The sequence below is a fragment of the Trachurus japonicus genome, chromosome 6 (genome assembly GCF_045865225.1).
Source record: "Trachurus japonicus isolate A0001 chromosome 6, Traja_1.0".
Taxonomy (NCBI): Eukaryota; Metazoa; Chordata; class Actinopteri; order Carangiformes; family Carangidae; genus Trachurus; species Trachurus japonicus.
Window position 1 is genome coordinate 37,717,650 of NC_140912.1, and position 26,841 is coordinate 37,744,490.

The following is a 26,841-nucleotide window of genomic DNA, read 5'->3' on the forward strand; positions in this document are numbered from 1 at the left end:
GGTTCTGACCCGTGCTGCCTTCACTGACCCCGGCTCAGCGTCTGAGCGTCTCACCTGTTCTTGTTCATCCTCTGCTCCACCTCGCTCAGCTTCAGCTCAGCGGCCGTTTTCCCCGACAGCTGGACGGCCTCGAAGGCAGCGGAGGGGGCGGAGCCACGAGGAGGCGGAGGCTCCTTCAGCAGCTTCTGCTTCTCCCGGCTGCAGGGGACAGAGACAGCAGACAGAGACAGCAAGAAAAAACATTAGAGACATGAAACAAGTCCACATGTCCATAGTTTTAACAGGAGAGAGTTGAGATAAACTGTTCAAACTCAGACTTAAACAACAAGACGTTGGGTTTTTACTTGAAAATTTACATTTGTGTATGTGGTAAAATTAACTTTATAAAGGAAATATGCATCATTGTCCTTCTCTTTGTGATCATAACAGCCAAATATGACTGATCCTTGTAGAGTAAAGTGAAACCTGTTGACCAATCAGGTCGTGTCTGTGCAGATCACAAAAACAACACTTAAAGGGACAACCAGGAGTTTGTATTTGGTTCTAACAGAGTCTCATATTAATGTGGATGAATCTATGTTACCACTTGTTAATTTCCTAGTTTCGGCTTCCCGGACGCTGTCCGGTGGGTCATGGGAATAACGCCGCCGGATTGCGAGTTGGCATCGTTTATGGTGGGAACTACGACGGAATCTGATCGTCTTCCGAACTCCGACTTTCATTCTTGATCAATGAAAACATTCTTGGCTTTCGTCCATCTTGCGCCGGTCCAAGACTTCGCTTTCCAAAACTCCTTGTTGTCCCTTTAACATCAATGTCGACGTTAAACTAATGTAACAGCCCTTTCCTGAGGTAAAATCTATGTGAGATACCTTAGTTTTATTAGTTAAAATAAACTTTAGGGTTAGACCAGACTGTTTCCTGTCTCTGTTCGTCTGCAGGACGAGTAGAGACGAGTCTGATCTAACTTTAGAGTCAGAGCGCTGAAATAAACTGATCTATACACAGAGTTGAAGTGTGTGATTGTTGGTTTTGTTTTTAGAGTCAGAGCGTCTCTAAGTGGACTAACAGACTCTGCCGACAGGAAGCTGAGCCGGCGCCTCTCTGTGAGGTCATGGAGGCGTTGCTAAGCAGCGGTGTTGCTAAGCAGCAGTGTTACCTAGCGATCTCCTCCTTCAGCAGTCGGTACTCCACCTTCTTGGCCTCGGGCAGAGCCTCGGGCGTCCGGACCGGGTTGTTCTCCTTCTCCGAGCCCGACGCTCCTTTAGGCTTCGCTGCCTGGAAACACAACAACAACAACAACACAACAACAACACAACACGTTACATCTTCATCATCATGGTCTCCCTCCCCTGTGATGATGTCACAGCGCTGTGTGGTGATGTCATCACCTCCACGGTCCTCCGAGCCTCCTTGATCATGAACTCCAGACCTCCGAACACCGAGTGGGTCTGAGCCGAGCTGCCGGGGTCCAGGTCTGAGTCGCTGTCGTCTGAGTCCATCAGAGAGACCACCACCGACTTGTGTCTGGGCAGCTGAGACACACACACACACACACACACACACACAGTTACACACAGTGAGACACACACACAGAGTTACACACAGTGGGACACACACACACACACACAGTTACACACAGGAGGTTTACCTAGCGCTGTGTTATACAATAGCAACGGTATCAGTTCCATTATCATCATTACAACATCACATAAGGGTTAGGGCTGGACAATTAATCGAATTTTGATCATGATTTCGATTTTGGCTTCTCACGATCATGAAAACGCTGTAATTGAAGAAAAATTATTATTGTACCGTTTTTTAACGCTATTATAATTATTGTAATATATTATTATTATTTTACTTTTTTACTTACATATTAATTTATTTCTGGTTGTTTTTCTAAAAGTTATATTTAAAGTTGCGTTTTGGTGTCTGGACAGCTGGGAACAGTTTTTTATTGGATAAGATGTATTTCTGCTTGAATAAAACTACATGAAATTGATGCGTATTCCTCTTTCATATTGTCATTATTGGTAACTGTTTTATAAAAGCAATATATCACTGCAGTCTGTGGTCTATGCTCATTATATGCGGCTGAAATTTAGCAGTTGTGTTAAGTCCGGCACATTTACACTGATGCTTAATGCGTCAGTGTTGATGAATGTGCCCTGTCCCAATTCAATAAATAAATAAAGAAATGAAATGAAATAAAATATACCACTCTAAGGGGGAACAACGCCCCTTAGCCGTGGTATGTATGGATAGATGGATAGATGGATAGATGGATAGATGGATAGATGGATAGATGGATAGATGGATAGATGGATAGATGGATAGATGGATAGATGGATAGATGGATAGATGGATAGATGGATAGATGGATAGATGGATAGATAGATAGATAGATAGATAGATAGATAGATAGATAGATAATTTATTGTCTGTCCCAAGGATAGCAGAAACTTGTCTTTGACAAGGCTCATCACTTTACATACACTCAATACACACACATACAATAATGAGCATATACCACGGCCTGGAGTGATATATTGCTTCAGTATTCTACTGTCTAGATAATGAGTGTGTGTGCAGCAGCTCCATGTGTGTGCTTGAGTTTCCAGTTTGACTCAGTAGCTTCATGTTTTCCTTTAGGAGACGTTTGATAAAGTCGATGACGAGACGTCGTCATGTGACGCTCAGAGAAGAGAGAGGAGACGACACGGCGCTCATACAGGGAGGTGTTAGAGGGATTGACCATTAACTTCACAAACCATCTATAGGGAAGTGAAATTATTCTCTGTGTCATAGTGTCTTCCTGTTAGATTCCTGCTGGGGCAGTTATCTGCCCTCCTCTCTCTCTGAGGAACAGGCCGAGGCCGTGGTCGCTCTCTGGCGTCTTCAGTCTCACTCTCTGGCTGCTACAGACACAGCTGTAGAGTTAGAGGAGAACGCTCTCCGTCACCCAATGACACTTAGCTGGTGTGAATCCTTATCTTCATGTTTATGCAACTATAGCCAATTGGATGTTAACACATCTCCCCTTTGCTATCTCGGTCCATTTCTAGTATAAGAATCTGAGTTTTACTGTTTGACCCTTAGAATTGAGGTGGATTCACACACTCATGTTGTGTTGACGACTCTTCTGTTCTCCTCGATCGAGCCTAAATTAACTCCTTCATCTTCTACAGAAACCTGGTCTGGATGTGAAGCTCAGTCTGGTCGTTGCTCTGATGGAGCTCAGATTTCCTCATGTTGAACTCACGTTAGAAACACACAGAGCAGCCAGACAGGTGTTCCTCCTACACATGTTCCTACAGGTGTTTGTTCCTACAGATGTTCTAATAGAAGCTCCTACAGATGTTCTAACAATGTGAGCACTAACTATGTCAGGCATCGAGTATTTGTCATGTATTTTCCTGTATGGAGTAACCAGATAGTTACTGCATATGTGGTATAGGCATTGAGTATTCTGTCATGTATCTTCCTATGTGTAGTAACCAGATAGTTCTAGTGATTAGTTTAATGAATCCTGTTCCTTAATACTATGTATTGCTGAAGCCCTGTGACGGCAGCACTAAGTCGACCCTAAGGTTCATGTATAGACCCTTTCAGAGAGTATAAAGAAAGACAGGTGTTACCAAGAATACTAATTAAGGCTCCATTCCATTTAGTGTAGCAGAGCGTGTCACTACCCGATTTGCGATGCTACCCGATCTGTGACAAAACTGGTCTGCGCATGCGCATGCCGGCCGCCATCTTGGACAGCTGCCTACGGCAACTCCACTTGGACAAACTTCATTTGGGCACTGCCCGATTTGCGTACATGCTTAAAGTTCTGTGAATTTAAAATACGGTACTGTAAAAATGATTAAAAAATAAAATAAAATAAAATAAAAACCGCGGAGGTCCGTCATAAGACAGCCGCGGCAGACTCGTTTATTCAGTGAGTGTTGTGGTAGTTGTGATTGTTTGTGGTTGTCATGGTGATGAGGCCGGCGAGAAAAGAGGACAGTAAACATTAAAAGTCGCCTGTGTTCCTGTTTTCTGAGCATCAAGATCCAGACCACCACAACCAACCCTCAGTTACATTACTAATAAAGTATTTAAAAAAATAAATAAAGAGATAAACCGTCTCTGGCGACGCACACAGGGCAGTGGTCCTAAGTCAATTCAACTAAGTTTGTCCAAGTGGAGTTGCCGTACGTGGCTGTCACGGATCGGGTAGCGACAGAGCGTTTTCTAATGAGCCACACCTGTCTTTGTTTATACTCTCTGAAAGGGTCTATAGACTGAGCACTGGCTGTTGCACCAAACACACATTGTAATGTTGGATTTATGTTGTGAATGGAGTTAGGAGGTAGTTAGTGTTTTTCTTTAAATGTGACCTTTGAGGGAAACATTTATGCTTTTTGTAAATGTATGTTTGTGGTATTTTGTTATTATTTGTGTGAAACTTTGGACGTCATGGGACACAAGACACATTTCAGAGTGATCTGACAATAAAGTGTAATCTTATCTTATCTAAGAACTGATTATATTAGAGCACTAACTACCTTGTGCCATCGCAAACGTGTGTTATGACCTCACAGATGTATATTTATTAATGTGAACTGAATGTGTCTTTGGTCTTTTTTTTTTTAAGGTTGCCCTTTATCATCAGGCAGAGGGACTGGTGATGAAAACGAGCTTTTTTAGCTTTTTTATCTAACTCGGGTGCATTTACATTTGTTTTTTACAATGTTTTATTAATGTACATTGTCCCTCAAATAAATTAAACTGAAACTGAAACAGATGTTCCTACAGATGTTCCTACAGATGCAGCAGTCCTTACCACCAGCGGGGGTCTGGGGGGGTGGTGTCCCCTAGAGAACTTGGCCCGTGGCCCCATGTTGAGCTGTGACACCGTGTTCAGACTGACGGTGCTCAGGTTGCCTCTGATTGGCTGCTGCTGCAGGCCGGGGGGGGGCTGGCGGCTGGGGGAGGGGGGGCCGCTGGAGCTCTGATCCTGGAGGAGGAACCATGACAACAACCACATCATCATCATCATCACCACGGAAACAAATAGATGTTTTATTTCTGCAGGTTTGTTGAAAACAGCCGATATAATAGAACTACAGAGCCTAAAAATAAGAACAGATCATTACCAGAACATTTACACAACTTGTTTAAACTGGAGGAAGAGGATAAAACTGAAGACTGAAGCTGGATTTCAAACATTCATCTGCAAGGTTAAGCTTAAAACAAATGTGTATTTCTGTTGCAGGTGTAAAAGTAGCTATGGCATTCACAAAGCAAGGAATTGAGAAGTTGTACAAGTATGCTATGTCTCAGTTTAAGAAAATATTTAAAAAAGAAAAGATAAGCATCTACAAAAAAGAAGAAGGAGAAAGAGAAAAAGAAGTGGTGACCACTGCTATTTTGTTTGTTTTCTTGTCGTTACTATGTTTCATCATTCTTAATAATTTGAAACAGAGAATAATACTGGTGTTGAAGTAAGCCAATGTAATTATGTCATTTCTATATTTCTTATGTTATATTATTTATCTAAATGTTTTGATAATGTTTGTCCTTATATCATTTCGATGTCTTGGAATGTCTGTCGCTTTGTTTTTTTGTTCCTTTTTCAACTGTTCAGACTATTTGATGATAAATAAAGTTTAAAAAAAAAAAAAATCCTAATCATGTTGTTCTTTTTTCTTATTGATCAAATCATTAAAGGATAGGGTTGCAAAATATCGGGAGTTTTCAAAGTTGGGAACTTTCCATAGGAATTAATGGGAATATATGGGAATAAACGGGAATATATGGGAATAAACGGGAATATATGGGAATAAACAGGAATATATGGGAATTAACGGGAATAAATCCGAGATTTACAAAATTGAAGGTTGGGCCTTAATAAGTAATTAATTAGTAATATTGTACTTAAAAGTCATGTTTTTTTGTTGTTCAGTAAAATAATTGATTGTTCATACAAGAATTAATTGATTAATTGATAAAGTTCTACTCACAAATAAATCTGTTGAAATGTCATGTTGTGTGATGTTAATTGTATTATTTTGCATGGATGTCTGCTGCTTATGACAAAACTACATTTACATTTATGTTTGGATATGATACAGTTTGTTTAAATTACCCAAAATGTAGTAAACCACTGTAACTATGACAACAGAGAGGAGCAGTACAGGTACTATAAGTGTTTCTTCATCCTGCTGCTTTTCATTCATGGTGACTATGTGTAGCTACATTATGTAAATATGTGCAACCATGTGTAGAATGTAAACCATGAATGGAATAAATCAAAATGAAATGAGACAGTAACAGCATCACCGTGGTAACAGCAGAGCCCCACCCACCTCGCTGCTCACCACCCTCTTGTTGGCCATGGACATGAGGCAGGTCTCCCTCAGCAGCATCTCCTCCTCCTCCTCCTCGTCAGCAAACGGAGGCTTGGGGGGGGGCTCCAGCTCGTCTGGGGGAGGGGGGAGGGGGGGAGGAGGGGGAGGAACACCGGACAGCAGGGGGGAGAGGAAGGGCTGGGAGAAGTCCTGAGGAGGGAGAGATTACACCATGAGACAAACAGCACAAACACACAGTAGATCTCCACCACTAACCAGGAATCTGAGTTTAATGTGGAATGTGTCTTAATTTGACTGAAATGCTGTTTTCAGGTGGAAGAGGAACTTCTATCTGGTGAAAACTGCACAGTGGGAGCTAATAAATGTATTGTTTGTTTGTGTGTCTGTTTTATGTTTCTGTTTGGGACCTAATCTCTTGTTTTATCTATTTCATCTTGTTCTTTCTCTTCAATGTTGTAGTCTATGTGCCTTAGTGTCTCTCTCCTATGTTTTTAGTCCATGTGTTGTGTGTTTGTCTTCCTTGTTTTAAATCCATGTGTACTGTCTTCCATCAAATAGGACCACAGTGGAAACAAGCCTCTGGGCTTTATTGTGTTTTTAATCATTTTGAACACTTGTCTAATATTGTTCAATAAAGTTTTCAATCAATCAATCAATCAATCAATAAATCTGTTGACTGGAAGAGTAGAAATAGATGTAATGACCCCTATTGTCCAAAAGCCATGTAACTAACTAACTAAACTAATATATTTTATTTTACTGGAAACAGTTTAAAGCTCAGTAGCATTAATATTTAGTTCTGTCAGGACCACTATGTCAAAATAATATTTATTTACTTGCACAGTTTAATTTGGCGGTATGGTACTGTTCTGGGACCCCCTGCTCTTCCACGCGCTTGCGTGGAAGAGCCTGAGGCAGGAAGAGCACCTTCCTGCCCTTCACGAGCCATCATGAACGGCATAAGCAGGGAGCGCAGCAGCAAAGAAAACCCAGACAGAGCAGAGCAACCAACATGAACAATGACAGGAGGAGCTGGGTGGAGGTGGGTTGCAAAAAGCCGGCAGAGGAAGCAGCAGCAGCAAGGGAGGTGACGTCGGACTGGAGCAGTTTAAATAGCAGCTCTGAATACAATTCCCCAATAGGAAGCAGCCACGGGAAGTCAGCTGAGCCATCAGCTGATCTGCACAGGTGATGACAGTTACTGTGCTGATTAGAGCTTGACGTCATGGCTGCCAGAACTAACGCTACGCTTAATTTGGTACTTGAAGTCTTTATAGTGCAGTGTTATGTTGTATCATTCAGTATTTGTTCTTAAAGGGATAGTTCAATGTTTAGTCAAATTTTAGAGTGGTGGAGCAGAGCCGTGAGCTCACGGCTCTGCTCCACCGTTCTAAAAATAGCTTGCACCGACAATTAAAGGTAACGAACCTACTGCTATGACTATAGGGATTATGGTGATGGGCCAATTTGACTAAATGTTGAACTTTTCCTTAAAATCTGGAGGAAAAGTCTTGTTTTTTTGGTTACTTTAATAAATGTAAAGTCATTTCTATGTAGTTAGTGAACATTTGAGTCTGTAACGTTAGAAACAGCCGTACCAGAGCGAACTGGGCCGAGTCGGTCATGTAGAGCGACACCTGAGGGAAGCAGCCGGGGTCGGAGCTGAACGGGTTGTGGGTCGGTGACGGGACTGAAAACACAAACACACAAACACACAAACACGTCAGCTGATCACTTCCTGTTCCTGCTGTGATGTCACTGATCCGTCGTCAGGTGGGCTCTGATTGGCTGCTGACCTGGCGAGCCCGTCTCGCTGTCCGTGTCCATGGCGACCTCGTCGTAGTTGTCGTACTGGTAGAGGTTCCCCGAGGCGTCCAGACCCGGTTTCCCCGTCGACTTCCTGTGCTCGCGGTCCCGGGACTGAAGCACGGAGAGAAAGAGAGAGAGAGAGAGAGACCCTATTATTCTTCATATTCACAAATGTAAGTTCATTAAAAAAAAACCTTCCTTTACTGCTCTTAGCGGTGAGCTCAAGCAATACATAACCTACATAACCTACATCACATTTTCAAACAACCAGAAAGCGATTAAGACTATCATCAATATGTGTGAAAACTTGAAAAATCTTTTGTAAACTTATAAATTCCCCCTGGCGTATAATATAAATGTGCTTTATTAATTGCATTTTACCATGAAAAACTGTTTTTGTATTGTGAAACAAAGTTTTGAATTAAAAAAAAGAAAAAAAAAGAAGAAAGAAATCCTCATCATGTTGTAGAAAGACTTATTGGAGCTCCCTCTTCACTGATATAAACTGGAGTAGAGCTCGGCTTGTCCCATTTACATTTTTAATTTCTAACAAAATTAGAGAATTACATCTCAAGCTTTTACATAACATCTATCCTACTAATGTATATTCTACATATCCAAATTTTCTAACATTGATGACAGCTGCACCACCTTTTGTAAAAAATATAGAGAAAGTATCATCCATTTTGTATCCCATTTTGGAAAGATTTGGAAAGTTTTCTTTTCACTAAAACTACAGTTAGGTATCACTTTGATGAGAAAATTATTATGTCTGTCAAACTGCCTCTGCACCAATAGGGTAGCGCTACGACCAATCAGAGCAAAGAGCAGGATGACGTTAGCCTGACGAGCCAATTAAAATGTATGTCGTCATGGCGTTAAGCCGCCCAACGACTCTCTAAACAGATAGAGCGCTGTGATTGGTCAACACAAACGGTGTTCCAGACTCTAAAAGTTCCTATGGCTCGTTTCTAGACCCACCTACGGAGCAAAGAGATTTGCTGCTGCTTGGGGGCAGAGAGATTTATAGGCTAATAAATTCCCAAAAATTCCTATAAATTCCCATGAAAAGTTTTCAATTTGGAATATTTCCAAAATTCTCCAGCTTAACTTCCCATGGAAAGTTTCTGGAAATGATCCACCCCTTTGCAACCCTATTAAAGGACTGAGCTGCTGAGGTCACCAGGTGTGACCAGGTGTAACCAGGTGTAGTGGGCGGGGCTAAGGGGGCTGAGCTAAGGGGGCTAAGGGGGCGGGGCTAAGTGGGCGGGGCTAAGGGGGCTAAGGGTCTCACCTTGCTGCGTGTTCTCATCCTCCCCCCCACCAGCTTCATGAAGCGGTTGTACTGCTTGTCCTGGTTGGCTAAGGGGGCGGGGCTAAGGGGACAGGGCTAAGGGGACAGGGCTAAAGGGGCGGGGCTAAGGGGACAGGGTTAAAGGGGCGGGGCTAAGTGGGCGTGGCTAAGGGAGCTAAGGGGGCGGGGCTAAGGAGGCTAAGGGTCTCACCTTGCTGCGTGTCCTCATCCTCCCCCCCACCAGCTTCATGAAGCGGTTGTACTGCTCGTCCTGGTTGGACAGGTCTCGGATGCGGCGGATCTCGTCTTCCCGTTTGCGTCGTTCCTCCTCGTCCTGACGGCGTTTCTCCTCCTGCTCCCTCTGCTGCTCCCTCTGCTGCTCCCTCTGCTGCTGCAGCTTCCACGTCCGCAGCTGCTGCTTCCTGAACGCCTGCTTCGCCGCCGAGCCTGCAGCCAATCACACGCAAGGGGGGAAGAGGTTACATTTTTTAAGTTTAAGCTCATTTGCACAACTTTGGAATCAACAAAATAAATGAAATTTAAAAAAAAGTGTTCAACAGTTCAACATTTTGGCAAACTGGCCCATTGCCATAATCCCTATAGTCATAGCAGTAGGTTCGTTACCTTTAATTGTCGGTGCAAGCTGTTTTTAGAACGGCGGAGCAGAGCCGTGAGCTGCTCAGAGCTACGCTACGGAGGCTCATTATGGGATTTCTTGGTTTCCCTCATCAAACTCATCAAATACACAATCCAACAACTCGGGATTATGGCAATGGGCCGATTTGACAAAAATGTTGAACTATCCCTTTAAACCTCACCTATAGAAACCAATTACACAAATAACAAAGCAAAAACAAAATAATACATATTAGAATAAAATAAAATAAAGGAAACAACAATACATTTTAAGTTAAAAATGAAAAACAAATGAAAAAAGAACAAATTCTGCCTGAGTCTGAATTATTAATGTTCAACAATGTTTTGGAATCGGAGCGTTTTTTAGTTTCAATCTGGACAAAGACAGAGAATCAGTAAATAAATGTTTCTGTGACCCGGTCCTGACTCGGTTTGACCCGGTTTGACCTAGTGTTATAGTACTCAAGAAGAATGGTCTTGGTCTCGTCTTGGTCTCAACGGCATTTTTACTCGGTCTTGTCTCGGTCTCGGTCGAGCCGGTCTCGGGATTTTTTGTCAAGACCAGCCGAGACCACAGCTGCTGTGACTTTTTTTTTTAAACCGCAAGAACTTCCCGAATTAAAATGTAACCAATACACTATCGTAAATATTAAACATGTTCAATATTTATGATGGTCGGCCCCGACGATCCTGACCGTTTCTATCAACAGTCATGTGTGTGAGATGTGAGAGAGAGAGAGATGTATTATGCTACTGTATATTAACTCACCAACTTGAATCATTTTGGTATAAAAAAACAAAACAATCATGTAGGCTACAGTATTTTTTGTTTTTTCATCAGAGAATCACCTTTCAAGTGTTGATATGTTCTTCATACACTGGTTGTAACAGCATCATTGCTGCTTTTGAAAGCACCATGTAAAAAGGGTTAAGTAGCTACTTCTGCAGGCTGGGTGGCTTTACCAACAGGTTGAAATACATTTATTTTTCAATATGACAAACAGACTATAATTCTTCTGTTTATTCTGTTTGGTCTCGGTCTTGGACTCGGTCTTGGTCTCGGGTTAGGTGGTCTTAGGTGGTCTTAGGTGGTCTTGACTACAACACTAGTTCGACCCTCACCTGGACTGATCATCTTCTTGGCGCCGTGGGGTTTCCCCGCCATGCGGCCTCGCTCCAGCGGAGACTTGGGACCAGGTTTTGGACTCTGCTTCGGCCGCTCTCGGTCCCGGTCCCGGTCCGCCGGTCTGAGTCCGGTCTTGGTTCTGTCCCGGTCCCGGTCCAGAGGTTTGGACCTGGTTCTGCTCCGGTCTGCAGCAGCAGCAGCTGCAGCAGCAGCAGCGGCAGCAGCAGACGAGGCCGACCGGGTGGTGACTCTCTGTCTGCCGGGCGGAGCGGCGCCGGGGGCGGAGCTCTGGGTCTGGTTCTGGGTCTGGGTCTGGTTCTGGTTCTGGGCGGCCCTGGTGATCCGGTCTTTGCTCTTCTTCATCACCTGCTGCTCCTTCTGCTGCCACTTCTTACTGGCCGACTGCAGCGCCAGGAGGCGCAGCTGCAGCTCCGAGAGCTCCTCCTCCTCCACCTTCACCGCCGGCTGTAGAGAAAACACAGCGTTAGGCTGTCCTACGGTCCCTGAACGCAGCGTTAGGCTGTCCTACTGGCCCTGAAGGCAGCATTACACTCTCCCACTGTCCCTGAAGGCAGCGTTACACTCTCCTACTGGCCCTGAATGCAGCGCTACACTCTCCCACGGTCACACGGGTCCCTGAAGGCAGCGCTACACTCTCCTACTGTCCCTGAACGCAGCGTTACACTCTCCTACCATCACACTGGTCCCTGAACGCAGCGTTACACTCTCCCACTGTCACACTGGTCCCTGAACGCAGCGTTACACTCTCCCACTGTCACACTGGTCCCTGAACGCAGCGTTACACTCTCCCACTGTCACACTGTTCCCTGAACGCAGCGTTACACTCTCCTACTGTCACACAGGTCCCTGAACGCAGCGTTACACTCTCCTAGTGTCCCTGAACGCGGCGTTACACTCTCCTACTGGCCCCGAACGCAGCGTTACACTCTCCCAATGTCCCTGAACGTGGCGTTACACTTTCCTACTGTCCCCAAACGCAGCGTTTTTATTGTTGTGTGCTGCTGGGACAAACAAATTTCCCTCCTTTGGGATTAATAAAGTTAATTGAATTGAATTGAATTACACTCTCCCACTGTCCCTGAACGCAGCATTACACTCTCCTACGGTCCCACGGGTCCCTGAAGGCCTCACCTTGTCCGGGGAGACGAGCGAGTCCTCGCTGGACGCCGACGACTCTCTGCGACAGCAACACGGGGCCTTGGGCTTCTCCTTGTCGTCTCCGTCGGCGACGGCGTCCTCGCTGCAGACCGGACACGCCTTCTCCTCTGGCTCCGCCCCCTTTTCTCCTCCCTCCTCCGGCCGCTCGCCGCCGTCACCTGGGGCAACGACACAACACACACATCACTCTGTGTCCATGACATCACAGATTAACCCTCCTGTTGTCCTGTGTCAAGGAAGGAAGGAAGGAAGGAAGGAAAGAAAGAAAGAAAGAAAGAAAGAAAGAAAGAAAGAAAGAAAGAAAGAAAGGGAACAGATTGGGTCAAGGGAGGAAGAAGAAGGAAGGATGGAGGGAAAGAAGGAAGGGAGGGAGGAAAGAAAGAAAGAAAGAAAGAAAGAAAGAAAGAAAGAAAGAAAGAAAGGGAACAGATTGGGTCAAGGAAGGAAGAAGAAGGAAGGATGGAGGGAAAGAAGGAAGGGAGGGAGGAAAGAAAGAAAGAAAGAAAGAAAGAAAGAAAGAAAGAAAGAAAGGGAACAGATTGGGTGAAGGAAGGAAGAAGGAAGGAAGGGAAATGATGGTGCGAAGAAGGGAGAAAGGAGGGAGGAACAAAGAAAGGAAAGGAGTGGAGAAAGGAGGGAAGGAGAGACAGAAGAAAGGGAGGAAAGAAAGACCATTCGAAACAGATTGGGTCAGTTTGACCCAGGAGGACAACGACCTCTGTGATTGGTCGATTGATCAGAATCATTGGAGTCTGTCAGAGATGATGTCACACGAGTGATGTCACGGTCATAAATGTGTTTGTTTCTCTGTTCGACATAAAGGGGGCGGAGCTCTGAGGCTCTGGGCCAAAAAGAGGGCGGAGCTCTGAGGCTCTGGGCCAAAAAGAGGGCGGGGCTCTAGGGCAAAAAGAGGGCGGGGCTCTGAGGCTCTGGGCCAAAAAGAGGGCGGGGCTCTAGGGCAAAAAGAGGGTGGGGCTCTAGGCCAAAAAGAGGGCGGAGCTCTGAGGCTCTAGGGCAAAAAGAGGGTGGGGCTCTGGGCCAAAAAGAGGGCGGGGCTCTGAGGCTCTGGGCCAAAAAGAGGGCGGGTCTCTCAGGCAAAAAGAGGGCGGGTCTCTCAGGCAAAAAGAGGGCGGGGCTCTGAGGCTCTGGGCCAAAAAGAAGGCGGGGCTCTAGGGCAAAAAGAGGGTGGGGCTCTGGGCCAAAAAGAGGGCGGGGCTCTGAGGCTCTGGGCCAAAAAGAGGGCGGGTCTCTCAGGCAAAAAGAGGGCGGGTCTCTGAGGCTCTGGGCCAAAAAGAAGGCGGGGCTCTAGGGCAAAAAGAGGGCGGGGCTCTGAGGCTCTGGTCAAGCTGGATGAAGAACACCTGTCTGCTCAGACCCAGATGTTCTCCATCCAGTGGTTCGGTCCGTCACAACGACCTGTAACTCACCTCCTTCTCCTCCTTCTCCTCCTTCTCCTCCTCCTTCTCCTCCGTCGCCGTCGGCTCCGCCTCCTCCCTCTTGCTCCGCCCACTTCTTCTGCAGCTCGTCCAGATTGGCCGGCGTCGGCAGCTTCTGGCGCAGAGGCTTGATGTTGAACGCCTGGAACACTTTCCTCTGGGCCTTGTCCTCCTCCTCCTCTTCTTCCTCCTCCTCTTCCTCCTCCGTCACCGTGGTTACGGCCGGACTCTGGCCCGGTTCTGGTACTGGTCTGGTCTCTGTAATACTGGCGGTAGCGGTGGCGGTAGCCTCGGTGGCGTTGGGTTCGAGCGCCGCGGTCTCCTCCTTGCGGATGCACTCGAGCTCCAGCTGGATCTGCTTGTACTTGGACAGCAGGTCCTCGAAGGACTCGTCAACACTGGACTCGGCTTTGGGAACGCCGTGAGCGGCTTTACGGGCCTGAGCGCGGCCCAGCAGCTTCTCTACAGGGAACGCCGTCAAGGAGCAATGACATCACACTGACATCACAGGGAAACAACAATGATATAATACTACTAATAATAATAAGAATATTAATTATGTGACGTTTTAACTCCAGAACTCCTCTTATGCACTGCAAAAACTCAAATATCTTACCAAGAATATTTGTCTCATTTCTAGTCAAAACAAATCTCATTTTCATAAAATAAGACTCATCACATAAAAAAGTAACTTGTTTTTAGACACTTTTTACTTCTTTCAAGCAGATTTTCACTTGAAATAAGTAGAAAAATCTGATAGTGGAGCAAGTTTTCTTTCTTATTACAAACACAAAAAACTTACTTTCACTGGCAGATTTTTCTACTTATTTCAAGTGAAAATTAGTTTGAAACAAGTGAAAATTATCTAACAATAAGTACATTTTTAGGTGATGAGTCTTATTTTAAGAGGAAAGAGATTAGTTTGGACTAGAAATGAAACATTTTGACAAGAAATAAGACAAATATTCTTGGAAAGATTTTGAGTTTTTGCAGTGTGTTAAAGGGTAATTACCGTTTTTTTACTACCTGGATCTTATTTCTAGCATAAAATCCGATCATTTCCTCACCCAGATAACTTTGGTGTCATTACAAGTCGTTCTGAACAAATGAGCTCCAGCCGAGAGGCGCGTATATCCGTATATAGACCGAATCTCCTTGTTGTTTACAACTACTTCCAGGTAGAAAACCAGCACATAATTTGAATGAGATCAATACATAGTAACAAACGAGAGTTTAGCTATATCTATCATATTTATCACCGTTTAGACAAATCTGAAGAAACATTACTATTTCTGTGTGTGTGTTTTGTGTTGCTATGTGTTGTATTTATTCAGTTTGGGGGAATCACAGTGTCTAGAAAGCATCAGTGGCTCAGCTGACAGGGACAGCTAACGGTAGCTAAGCTAACAGTAGCTAAGCTAACGGTAGCTAAGCTAATGGCAGTAGTTAACTCAAAGGAGGTTAAATCGAAAGCAACTGGACTTAGTTATTTGTATTATATTATTTATTTGTATACATTGTTTGTATTGCAGTAGTTAAGCTAACGGCGGTAGCTAAGCTAACAGCAGCAGCTAAGCTAACGGCGGTAGCTAAGCTAACAGCAGGACGTCAGCTGTTAAAACCCTCCCGTTGTGGGACACGACATGAAACTACTCCAGTTAGCTCAGTCATGTTGGAACTCAGATATCCGCTGGAGAAAATATTTTTTCATGGAGCGTTTATTGAGTCACTGGGTTATTAAAGTTAAACAGGTAGCTAACCGTTAGCCCAGCTAATCTATGATAACCATGACTAATTACAAAAATGTGCACACAGAAATAGTAATGTTTGTCCAATCATTGGTTTTATAAACTTTACAAACATCAGATTAGTCTAAACGGTGATATAGTGACATGAAAAATTAGATAAATATAGCGAAACTCTCGTCCGTCGCTATTGTTCTCATGCTGGTTTTCTACCAGGAAGTAGTTGGAAACAACAAGGAGATTCGTTCTATAATGGAGTCTACAGGGCAGCAGAATGCAGCCTCTAAATAACACATTATCTGCAGAGAAACTCCTTCATTTCACCAAGATTTAGTTCTGATAGGCTAGTGCTATTCCACTCTGAGTCCGGGGTTAGCTGTTATCAACATCCGGGGTCTGTAGGTTGACCTACTGACCTCTCACCTGGATGATGTCATCTCTGACCCCGGATGTTGATAACAGCTAACCCCGGACTCAGAGGGGAATAGCACTAGCCTATCAGAACTAAATATTGGTGAAATGAAGGAGTTTCTCTGCAGATAATGTGTTATTTAGAGGCTGCATTCTGCTGCCCTGTAGACTCCATTATACGGATATACGCGCCTCTCGGCTGGAGCTCATTTCATCACAACCACTTGGAATGACACCAAAGTTATCTGGGGGAGGAGATGATCGGATTTTATCATAGAAATAAGGTCCAGATTGTGGAAAAACGCTAATTATCCTTTAACACACTGCAAAAACTCAAAATCTTTCCAAGAATATTTGTCTTATTTCTTGTCAAAATGTCTCATTTCTAGTCCAAACTAATCTCTTTCCTCTTAAAATAAGACTTATCACCTAAAAATGTACTTATTGTTAGATCATTTTCACTTGTTTCAAACTAATTTTCACTTGAAATAAGTAGAAAAATCTGCCAGTGAAAGCAAGTTTTTTGTGTTTGTAATAAGAAAGAAAAACTTGATCCACTATCAGATTTTTCTACTTATTTCAAGTGAAAATCTGCTTGAAAGAAGTAAAAAGTGTCTAAAAACAAGCTGCTTTTTAATGTGCTGAGTCTGATTTTATGAAAATGAGATTTGTTTTGACTACAAATGAGACAAATATTCTTGGTAAGATATTTGAGTTTTTGCACCAAAGTTATCTGGGGGAGGAAATGATTGGATTTTATGTTAGAAATAAGGTCCAGATTGTAAAAAAACCCCCCCAAAAAAACGGCAATTACCCCTTTAAATATTAAACTTCTTGATGAAGTCATTATTTCAGCTCAGATTTTCATTCTGTAAATGATTAAAACATGAAATGATATGAATATTTCCAGAGGTTCATTAAACTGAAGCAGCAATAATCAATCTAACTTGATTCCTGCTTCACACATCACCGATCAGCTGACAGGAAGTTCTGTCTTTAGGTTTCGTTTCCTCAGCAACAGAAACTTTTCTCAGGCTCACACCTGTTAACACATGTGAATAACTTGTGTTGACACGCGTGTGGACAGTTACATGTGACACACACACACACACACACACACACACGGAGGAAACCAGGTCAGAGAAGATAATCTGATCCTCATGATGACACAGCAGCTTTTACAAGTGTTACATGTTAAAGGGATAGTTCAACATTTTGTCAAATTAACCCCATTGCCATAATAATCCCTATAGTCATAGCAGTAGGTTCGTTACCTTTAATAATTGTTGGTGCAAGCTGTTTTTAGAACGGCGGAGCAGAGCCGTGAGCTGCTCAGAGCTACGCTACAGAGGCTCATTATGGGATTTCTTGGTTTCAAACTCATCAAATACACAATCCAACCACTCCACAACGCTCTGGTGGACAAGTTGTGAGCTGCACGAGATAATAACACAACGTTACCACACAGAGTTGTTTTAGAGGGAAATTCATGTAAAACCGCTGATGCACGTTGCCTTCAGGGACAGTTTTTCATCAACAGTCTCTGTATTTCCCTCTAAAACAACTCTGTGTGGTAACGTTGTGTTATTATCTCATAGCGTGGTGAATGTGCAGCTCACAACTTGTCCACCAGAGCGTTGTGGAGTTGTTGGATTGTGTATTTGATGAGTTTGATGAGGGAAACCAAGAAATCCCATAATGAGCCTCCGTAGCGTAGCTCTGAGCAGCTCACGGCTCTGCCCCGCCGTTCTAAAAATAGCTTGCACCGACAATTAAAGGTAACGAACCTACTGCTACGACTATAGGGATTATGGTGATGGGCCAATTTGACTAAATGTTGAACTATCGATCGATCGATCACCACCTGTGACGTCATTATTGACCTGTAGAAGTGAAGGATACGTTTCCTGTTGGGGGAGTCGGTTCTGTTCCCGGGGGGGTTGTTGTCTCCGGGTCCGTAGCGGCCTGGGGGGGCTCGGTTCCCCCGGTTCCAGGCTCCTCTCCCTCCTCCCCCTCCTCCCCCCCCTCCTCCTCCCCCTCCCCCTCCTCCTCGCGGGGGGGGGCAGCCGGACATGTTGGACCGGTGTCTGAACCGGCCCAGGCCCAGCGCCCCGTGGCTCCGCTCCCAGAAGCTGGACCGGGGGCTGGGGGGCGGGCAGGACGGGGGGGGCCGGTCCGGGCCGCTGGGGCCGCACTGCTGCCGGTGCGGGCCCAGCGGGGGGGGGAAGGGGCTGTAGGGCAGCAGCAGCCGGAAGTCCGGCGGCGCGTGGCCCATGTGCGGCGGCGGCGGGGGGGGCAGCATGCCGGGGGGGTTCTGGTTCTGGTTCTGGTTCTGGTGCTGGTTCTGGTGGTGGTGGTGCTTCCGGGTCCGGGGGGGGGGCCCTGCCAGCCCGGCCGCCCCCCCCCCTGCTGCTCCCCTCCCCCCCCCCGGACCGGAGCTGCTCTCTCCTCGGGCTCGTCGTCGCAGATCTCTCCGTCCTCCAGCTCCCCCTCCTCCTCCTCTGGGCGGGGGGGGGGTCCGGGGGGGCCGCTGGTCGCCTGCTCCATGCTGTGGGACCGTTAACTACCGGACTCACCGGGACCGGAGGCTCATTTCTCCGGTAAAAGGACTCTGTTCCTCGGTTCTCTTCGCCCTCTGACCCGCTGAGCACCGACGCTGCTGCTGCTTCTGCTCCGAGGCTTCCCTTAGTCAGATACCGCGAGAACACACGAGACTTTACGAGACTGCAGGAAATCCATATAAGGAGAGCGGAGACGTCACCTCCTGTTTATTAAAGGGACAGACAGCAACAGCAGAGCGACTGATATAACATGTTATGTGTAACATGTTATGTTATATAAATATATATAAATAAATATATATATATATATGTATGTATGAATGAACTATATATATATATATGGGTAGTTGACATGACACATGATTTTTCCATAATCAAGTAAAAATATCCATTAAAATGTATTCTTCTTCCTCCACATAACTCATGTCAATAATGCAAAATAGGATGTTTAATGTAACTGTTTTCCTTTTTGATTAAGGATATGTTTTATTTTGTCTTTATTTTACGATGACCATGGAAAAGGTCCTGCGGTGTGACCGTAATAAATTAGATATGAAAAATTAACATGTATGAAATAAATACAATCATCAAAATAATTGTTCATAAACACCTTTGGCATTAATTTATACACATTTACTTGACTAATAGAAAGGTTTAAAATGCACAAGACTCCTATATTAATAATCACAGTAAGTTCATTTTTGTAATGAAAATGCTGTCCTGCGGTGTGACATGAAAGATCAGGGTTTTTAAACAGGCATTTTTTATAGACAACTATAGAGTTCATTTGCAAAAGCAGATAACTCCGTTTTTAAAAAATTCTAGAATCTTCATTTTTTATTTTTTATTTACATAAGGTGATATCAGTCAAACCAAAGTTGAGTGACATTGAGATGTAACAAAACAGACATAGCTCAAAAAAATAAAGTTTTATTGAAAACAACATATGATATTGATATGTTATATCAATCGCCCTGGCATACAGTAAAAAAAAAACAGATAGCATACAGTACATTTGAGTTGAGAGAAAAAAGAGGAAAAAAGATAATAAAAAAGAAGAAGAAAAAAAAGAGAAAAAAGAAAACAAAAGAGAAAAAAAAAGATAGCATACATTTGGTTTAAATATCATCATATAATGTTATTATATATATTTTTATTGTTATATATTATATTAAAAGACAAAAGATAAATGTTTTACTAAGCCTTTAGCCAAATTCTTTATTCACAAACCCAAATATCTAAAAGCTCCACCCATCTTCACATACTTTTTAAATGAATTCCAGCTCTATTATCAAGTCCAAACCTCTTTTATATACAGTCTATGGTCCAAACATGCCAGACCTCTATTCAGTGTTCATAAATGATTTCACCAATGTAGCGTAACAATTGTTTAATCCTGGTTGATTTAATGTATGTTTTTTTTCTCTCTCTTCCCTGTTTTGTTTTCTACTCACATATTGTAATTTGTGTTTATTTAATGTTATCCATGATTCTTATCTCTGAAACATGATGTCTGCTCTTGTTAAATGTTGGACACAGATATAATATTTGCCTGACTAGTTTGTAAATGCATTTGTTTAAAATAAAGAGTTGAAAAGTTGTTATAATGTTGTTATATCCGGATATATTAATGTCATTTACCTGACTGACCACTTTTTATTTATTTATTACGTTTATCAACAATTGTTCTCTTCTTTCTTTCCTATAATGTTCTGATTCATGTCAAGTGTCAGTTAAAAAACAAAAAAAATGTGTAAATAGAACATTAATTGATGATATTATAATAAAAAATATATCATATCATCTAAATGCCCCATCCACTTTCTTTCACTGTCTCTTTGAACAATCCAGGGCCTCTCACTAATTTGCACAGTTTTTTCTTCCATGCATCTATTAGCCTATAGATTATAGATTATGCATAGTTCATTTGGTACAGTTTGTTCTATATTTATTCTATTTTAGTATTTTACCTCATAACATAATTTATATTATATTATATTATATTATAATTTCCTTTGGGATCAATAAAGTATCTCTAAGTCTTTAGTCTCTCAGGAGCTTAATCCAGACTTTATACCACCAGATTAAATGACATTGACCCAGTGCCTGTAAAGTCTTTCTTGTACAGCTTTAAAACTCAAATGTGTTATTATGATAGTAAAAGGCCTGGCAGTAGAAGTCGTGGTAGTTTTCCAGAGATAAGAAGGGTGGAGTCCTGCTACTACGCAGCAGATGGTCTGACCCACACAGACTGATCTCAGTGACATGGAGTCACATGAAGACACTGAGACGTTGAGACTAAACTACCACAACAAACCTGAAGGTACAGACCAGTGCAGTCTGAGGTACAATCAGACCGACCATCATGTGTGACAGGACTGAATCTATCACTGTGTCTAACGTTATTTTACCAGATGAACGTCACACAGAGCGACTAAACATATTTAGGCCACTGAGGTGCATTTGTTTTTCACTACAGTGTTGTATTGCATTTCTTCTCTCTAATATGACATGTTCTTTATCAACCTTTCCCTCTAACTACACCATACCTATAAACTAAAGTACCATAAATGTGAGGTGTTCTAAAGTCCTGGATTTATACACTGTCCACCTCATGCAAAAGAAAAAACATGTAGAAACGTTCAACTTGTGCTCAAAATCTAAAATATAACTGCAATTTCTATGTATATATTAAAATTACAGTAATATTTTAGATTTAACAATATTAAAACATCAGTTGTTTCAGTTTAGTGTTTATTGCAGCTGAGAAGTTATGAATATGGGTAACCACTAACCCCTGTGGTTGTCTTTTACTGTTTCATAACCTATTTTGTTCTGTTTCGTAGTTTCGTAGCATTAAAAAAAGACTACGGCTGTCATGGCAACAGTAGGATAAAAATATATTTTTTAATTTATCTGTGTGGTTTATATTTTGTGAAAGATTATAATCATTAGTCTCTAATCTCTGGATGTGATGAATCTGCGGCTGCGGCTCTAACGGTAAACAAAGATCCAGAGCCAACATTGTTTATATTGTCAAATGTTTTGGTTAAATGTACAAAATTTTATTGAAAACAAAACTGGACATTCACTACAACTACATGAAAAGGACATTTTGCTTACTTTTACTTACTTAATAACAAAATGGAAAATGATTTTATTTTTTTTGTAGGCTACAACTTGTTTTATATTTAGGTAAATTTCACATACACAAAAAAAAAAATGGACTAACAGCAAACCAAATTTTACACTTTTTTTTACAGGAACTTTACCACCGACATTAATGGACTTCAATTTCCAAAAGCTTTAAAAAATAAAAAAAACTATATTTTGCAGAAATTTTTATTTAATTAATATGTTTTTTTTTTCTTTTCTTTCTCTCTCTTTGTATATTTATACCTTTATTTATTTTCTCTCTTCCCCTCCTGGCTTGACAGTTTTTGTTATGTATATAATTAATTATTAATAAAGTTTTTTTTTTAAACTAAAAAAAAAAAAAAAAAAAACCTGGAGCCAACATGGCCGCCGGTTTCCCCCTCCGGAGAAACCGGAAGCTGACTTGTCCTTTTTGTTTTGGACGTTGACAGGCACGTGAGCCGCTGACGTCACCAGCAGACAGTCAGGGACAGACAACATGGCGGAGGAGCCAGTTCACAAGGTAAGAGAGACTCACTAGACTTTATAAACCAGCATCGTTGTCACTGGTCTGGTCTGGTTTTACCGGGACTAGAGCCACCGCGCTGCCCGGCGACAGGTGCTCGTTTCCCGGCCACAGCTCCGCGCTCCCCCCGCTGCTCTCCTCTCCTCCGCTCCACCGGCCGCCGTTAGCCCGCTGCTAACGGGGCTTTCCCACCGTCAGAGCCCCGAGTTAGAGCAGCTGTGGCCGGGCAGAGGAGACGGAAACATCCGCGTTTTGCCAAGTCACTATCCGCGGTCAGTCGGTGTGTCCGTCCAGCGGGTCAGGGCTGAGGTCTACGCCGGGAGATGAGCCTCTCAGCCCGGGTAAACCCAGCCGGACCAGTCGGTGTGCTGCTGGTTCTGTTGTAGCCGATAGCTCCTGTTACAGAGCCACAAACTTCATTATCAGACGTGTTTGTCCGCACTGTTGGGTTTTCTGTTATTCTTTTATTAAAAAATATGTCATCAAGTTTCATAATCAAAACAGAAAATGAAAGAAAACTAGATAAAAATAGAGAACACCCCACACCAACTCTCTCCTATCATGTACTCCTACTTGTATCTGAACTGTTGGGCAACTAAAGGAATTCGAAAAATGAGAAATGATAACTAGAAAAATCAAAATAGAAAAAATAAATATACAATACAAAATATACAGCAGTAGAGGATGTTGTTGTGATGCCATGTAAAGCCCTTTGAGACAAACTGTTTGTAAAAAACGGGCTATATACTAATGAAATTGCCTTGCCTTGCCTAGATAGAAACAGACAATAACAGCTGTAATATAATAAGTTTGTCTGCTCCATATGCAGCTTCCTCTATCCACTGTTGGGTTTTCTGTTATTCTGTTATTAAAAAATAGCTTTTATACATGTCATCAAGTTTCATAATCAAAACAGAAAAACTATATAAATAGATTCACCTCACACCTCCTATCACTTACTCCTGTACAGGTTTACTATCTGAACTGGTGGGCAACTGAAGGAATCCGAAAAATGAGAAATGATAAAATAGAATATCAAAATCCAAATAGAAAAAATAAATAGATCATTATACAGCAGTAGATAAAAACAGACAGTTTACAGCTGTAATATAATAAGTTAGTCTGCTCCACATGCAGCTTTATTTATCCATGACAGTGTCTTATAGTGGGTGATAACAACTACAGTGACAAGAACAGCACAAAGAATAATATTAATAGTAGTAAATTAAATAAAGACAGTTTGCTGTGTACATTTAAATCATATTTCAGAGCAGGAGTTGGAGTGAAATGACCTGTAAGCTGCTACACACACACACACACACACACACACACCACAGGTTAGACTGGTGCAGCCGGTTACACAGTGTTGTGTGTGTGTGTGGAGCAGGTCAAGACAGGAAACAGGTTCACACACATTCACTTCACCAACATATTTTCATTATCGATTAACCTGTCGATTATTTAAACCATTAATTGATTAGTTGTCTGGTCAATAAAATGTTAAAAAATGTCTTGTTTTGTCCACAAACCAAAGAGAGACTCAATTTATTGTCATAAAGGAACAAAGAAACCAGAAATATTCACATTGAAGAAGCTGGAATCAGAGAATTTTGACTATTTTTTATTATAAAAAACGACTCAAACTGATTATTAGATTATCAGAATAGTTGAGGATTCATTTCATTTTATTTCTTTATTTATTGAATTGGGACAGTGCACATTCATCAACACTGACGCATTAAGTACCAGTGTAAATGTGCCGGACTTAGCACAACTGCTAAATTTCAGCCGCAGTCCCAAGGCAGGTTTCTAAAAAACATAACACACAGAAGACTAATGTAATGTAATAATGGATTATTGTTGGACTAATCGGTGTGTGTGTGTGTTAATGACTGTGTATTGCTGGTTATTGATAGAGAGCATGTGACAGGGGTCAGGTGATGTGTGTGTTGCTTCATGGTGTGATGTCACATGACCTCAGGTGTCACAGGTCAGCTGATTGGCTGACTGTCACCGTAGTAACTCTCTCTCTCCACCTGCTGGACGGACCAGCAGAGAGCAGAGCAGCACCGGTGGAGGCACCCAGGGCCGTTGCTAGGAATTCTGGGCCCCCTTAAAGAATACTAAAGTGGGCCCCTCCCCCTAACTTTTCCTTTTTTTTTCTTAGACTATGTATGTATTATGGTTTTTTATTTAGCCTTCTTTGTTTTGATGCTAATGCAGCATTACACTGCAAAAACTCAAGTATCTTAGCAAGAGTATTTGTCTTATTTCTAGTCAAAATGTCATTTCTAGTCAAAACAAATCTCATTCTACTTAAAATAAGACTCATCATATTAAAAGCAGCTTGTTTTTAGACACTTTTTACTTCTTTAAAGCAGATTTTCACTTGAAATAAGTAGAAAAAATCTGATAGTGGAGCAAGTTTTTCTTCCTTATTACAAGCACAAAAAACTTACTTTCACTGGCAGATTTTTCTATTTATTGTGAATTTAAGTGAAAATGATCTAAAAACAAGTTAATTTTTAGGTTATGAGTCTTATTTTAAGTGGAAAGAGATTAGTTTTGACTAGAAATGAGACATTTGGACAAGAAATAAGACAAATATTCTTGGAAAGATGTAGAGTTTTTACAGTGTACTATGAGTATTAGTCAGGGTCTTACACAGAATAAATCAGTCATGTGTCCAGGCTGCCAGATTTGTTTTTGTTTTGTTTTTTCCTCACAATTTTCAGACAGAAATTCAGAAATTCAGTCTGAAAATTCATTTAACACTGAACAGACCAGGGGTTAGGCTACTGCAGTTCATTGTCGGTCCTTTCAAGAGTCAAATTAAATGCATAGTTGTCAACAGGTTGAGAGTCTTCTCAGCTTTGTTGTTGTTAATCAGTTCAAGTAGCATAGGGTACCATACTGCTGGAGTTCAACAATGAAACGTAGAAGAAAGCGCATCGTGATTGGTCGTGAGGATTTATAAAAGTTGTAGGTAGATGAGAGTGAGCTATTTCTATTTTCTTATGATAGCATTAAACATTTACACAACTAACAGTGACGAAAATGATTAAAATGCTGTAATTAGCGCGGCAATTCACCAACGTTTAATAGAACGTTTAACGTTTAATAGAATAGATTTCATGATTCATATTGATCTTCATTTGAAATATCTGATATCCATTCATAAAATCCTCAGATTGATCCTTTAATGTTTCCTTCTGCAGAGGCTCATGTTTAATAAATAAAGTAAATTAAACTCCTCCTCCTCCCTCTTCCTCCTCCTCTTCTCTCCTCCTCCTCCTCTTCCTCCTCCTCTTCTCTCCTCCTCCTCTCTCCTCCTCTTCTTCTCTCCTCCTCCTCTTCTCTCCTCCTCCTCCTCCTCCTCCTCTTCCTCCTCCTCCTCCTCTTCTCTCCTCCTCTTCCTCCTCCTCCTCCTCTTCTCTCCTCCTCCTCCTCCTCTTCTCTCCTCCTCCTCCCCCCCCCCCTCCTCCTCCTCCTCCTCTTCTCTCCTCCTCCTCCTCCTCTTCTCTCCTCCTCTTCCCTCCTCCTCTTCCTCCTCCTCCTCCTCCTCCTCTTCTCTCCTCCTCCTCCTCTTCTCTCCTCCTCTCTCCTTCTCTTCTTCTCTCCTCCTCTTCTTCTCTCCTCCTCCTCCTCCTCCTCTTCCTCCTCCTCCTCCTCTTCTCTCCTCCTCTTCCTCCTCCTCCTCTTCTCTCCTCCTCCTCCTCCTCTTCTCTCCTCCTCCTCCTCCTCCTCCTCCTCCTCCTCCTCCTCTTCTCTCCTCCTCCTCTTCTCTCCTCCTCCTCCTCCTCCTCTTCTCTCCTCCTCCTCTTCTCTCCTCTTCCTCCTCCTCCTCTTCTCTCCTCCTCCTCCTCCTCTTCTCTCCTCCTCCTTTCCCCCCCTCCTCCTCCTCCTCCTCCTCTTCTCCTCCTCCTCCTCCTCTTCCTCTTCTCTCCTCCTCCTCCTCCTCCTCCCACTCCTCCTCCCCCCCCCTCCTCCTCTTCTCTCCTCCTCCTCCTCTTCCCTCCTCCTCCTCCTCTTCTCTCCTCCTCCTCCTCTTCCTCCTCCTCCTCCTCCTCTTCTCTCCTCCTCCTCCCCCCCCCTCCTCCTCCTCCTCCTCCTCCTCCTCCTCTTCTCTCCTCCTCTCTCCTCCTCCTCCTCCTCTCCTCCTCTCTCCTCCTCCTCCTCCTCTCTCCTCCCCTTCTCTCCTCCTCCTCCTCCTCCTCCTCCTCCTCCTCCTCCTCCTCTCTCTCTCCTCCTCCTCCTCCTCCTCCTCCTCTTCTCTCCTCCTCCTCCCCCCCCCCTCCTCCTCCTCCTCCTCCTCCTCCTCCTCCTCCTCCTCCTCTCTCCTCCTCCTCCTCCTCTCCTCCTCCTCTTCTCTCCTCCTCCTCCTCCTCCTCCTCTTCTCTCCTCCTCCTCCCCCTCTCTCTCCTCCTCCTCCTCCTGCTCCTCTTCTCTCCTCCTCCTCCTCCTCCTCCTCTTCTTTCCTCCTCCTCCTCCCTCCTCCTCCTCCTCCTCCTCCTCCTCTCTCCTCCTCTTCTCTCCTCCTCCTCCTCCTCCTCCTCTTCTCTCCTCCTCCTCCTCCTCCTCCTCTCTCCTCCTCTTCTCTCCTCCTCCTCCTCCTCCTCCT

The 26,841-nt window shown here is 43.3% G+C and overlaps 2 protein-coding genes across 3 annotated transcripts in view; one reads left to right on the forward strand and one right to left on the reverse strand.

Moving 5' to 3' along the window:
* Positions 1 to 18,737, reverse strand: part of zfc3h1 (zinc finger C3H1-type containing) — a 44,085-nt gene extending 25,348 nt beyond the window's left edge. The window contains exons 1-13 of the mRNA XM_085780519.1: positions 18,696 to 18,737; positions 17,901 to 18,546; positions 13,878 to 14,304; positions 12,380 to 12,566; positions 11,224 to 11,692; positions 9,677 to 9,912; positions 8,159 to 8,282; positions 7,961 to 8,052; positions 6,360 to 6,551; positions 4,835 to 5,008; positions 1,392 to 1,535; positions 1,160 to 1,278; positions 55 to 198 (exon numbers count right to left, since the gene is read on the reverse strand). Coding sequence (XP_085636645.1) covers positions 55 to 198; positions 1,160 to 1,278; positions 1,392 to 1,535; positions 4,835 to 5,008; positions 6,360 to 6,551; positions 7,961 to 8,052; positions 8,159 to 8,282; positions 9,677 to 9,912; positions 11,224 to 11,692; positions 12,380 to 12,566; positions 13,878 to 14,304; positions 17,901 to 18,546; positions 18,696 to 18,737 — 2,996 coding nt within the window. The remainder of the gene's footprint in view (positions 1 to 54; positions 199 to 1,159; positions 1,279 to 1,391; positions 1,536 to 4,834; positions 5,009 to 6,359; positions 6,552 to 7,960; positions 8,053 to 8,158; positions 8,283 to 9,676; positions 9,913 to 11,223; positions 11,693 to 12,379; positions 12,567 to 13,877; positions 14,305 to 17,900; positions 18,547 to 18,695) is intronic.
* A 3,438-nt stretch (positions 18,738 to 22,175) lies between these two features.
* tbc1d15 (TBC1 domain family, member 15) overlaps positions 22,176 to 26,841 on the forward strand; it is a 23,618-nt gene continuing 18,952 nt past the window's right edge. For both annotated transcript variants that reach the window (XM_085780318.1, XM_085780319.1), the window contains exon 1: positions 22,176 to 22,217. In XM_085780318.1, coding sequence (XP_085636444.1) covers positions 22,194 to 22,217 — 24 coding nt within the window. In that variant the 5' untranslated portion in view covers positions 22,176 to 22,193. The remainder of the gene's footprint in view (positions 22,218 to 26,841) is intronic.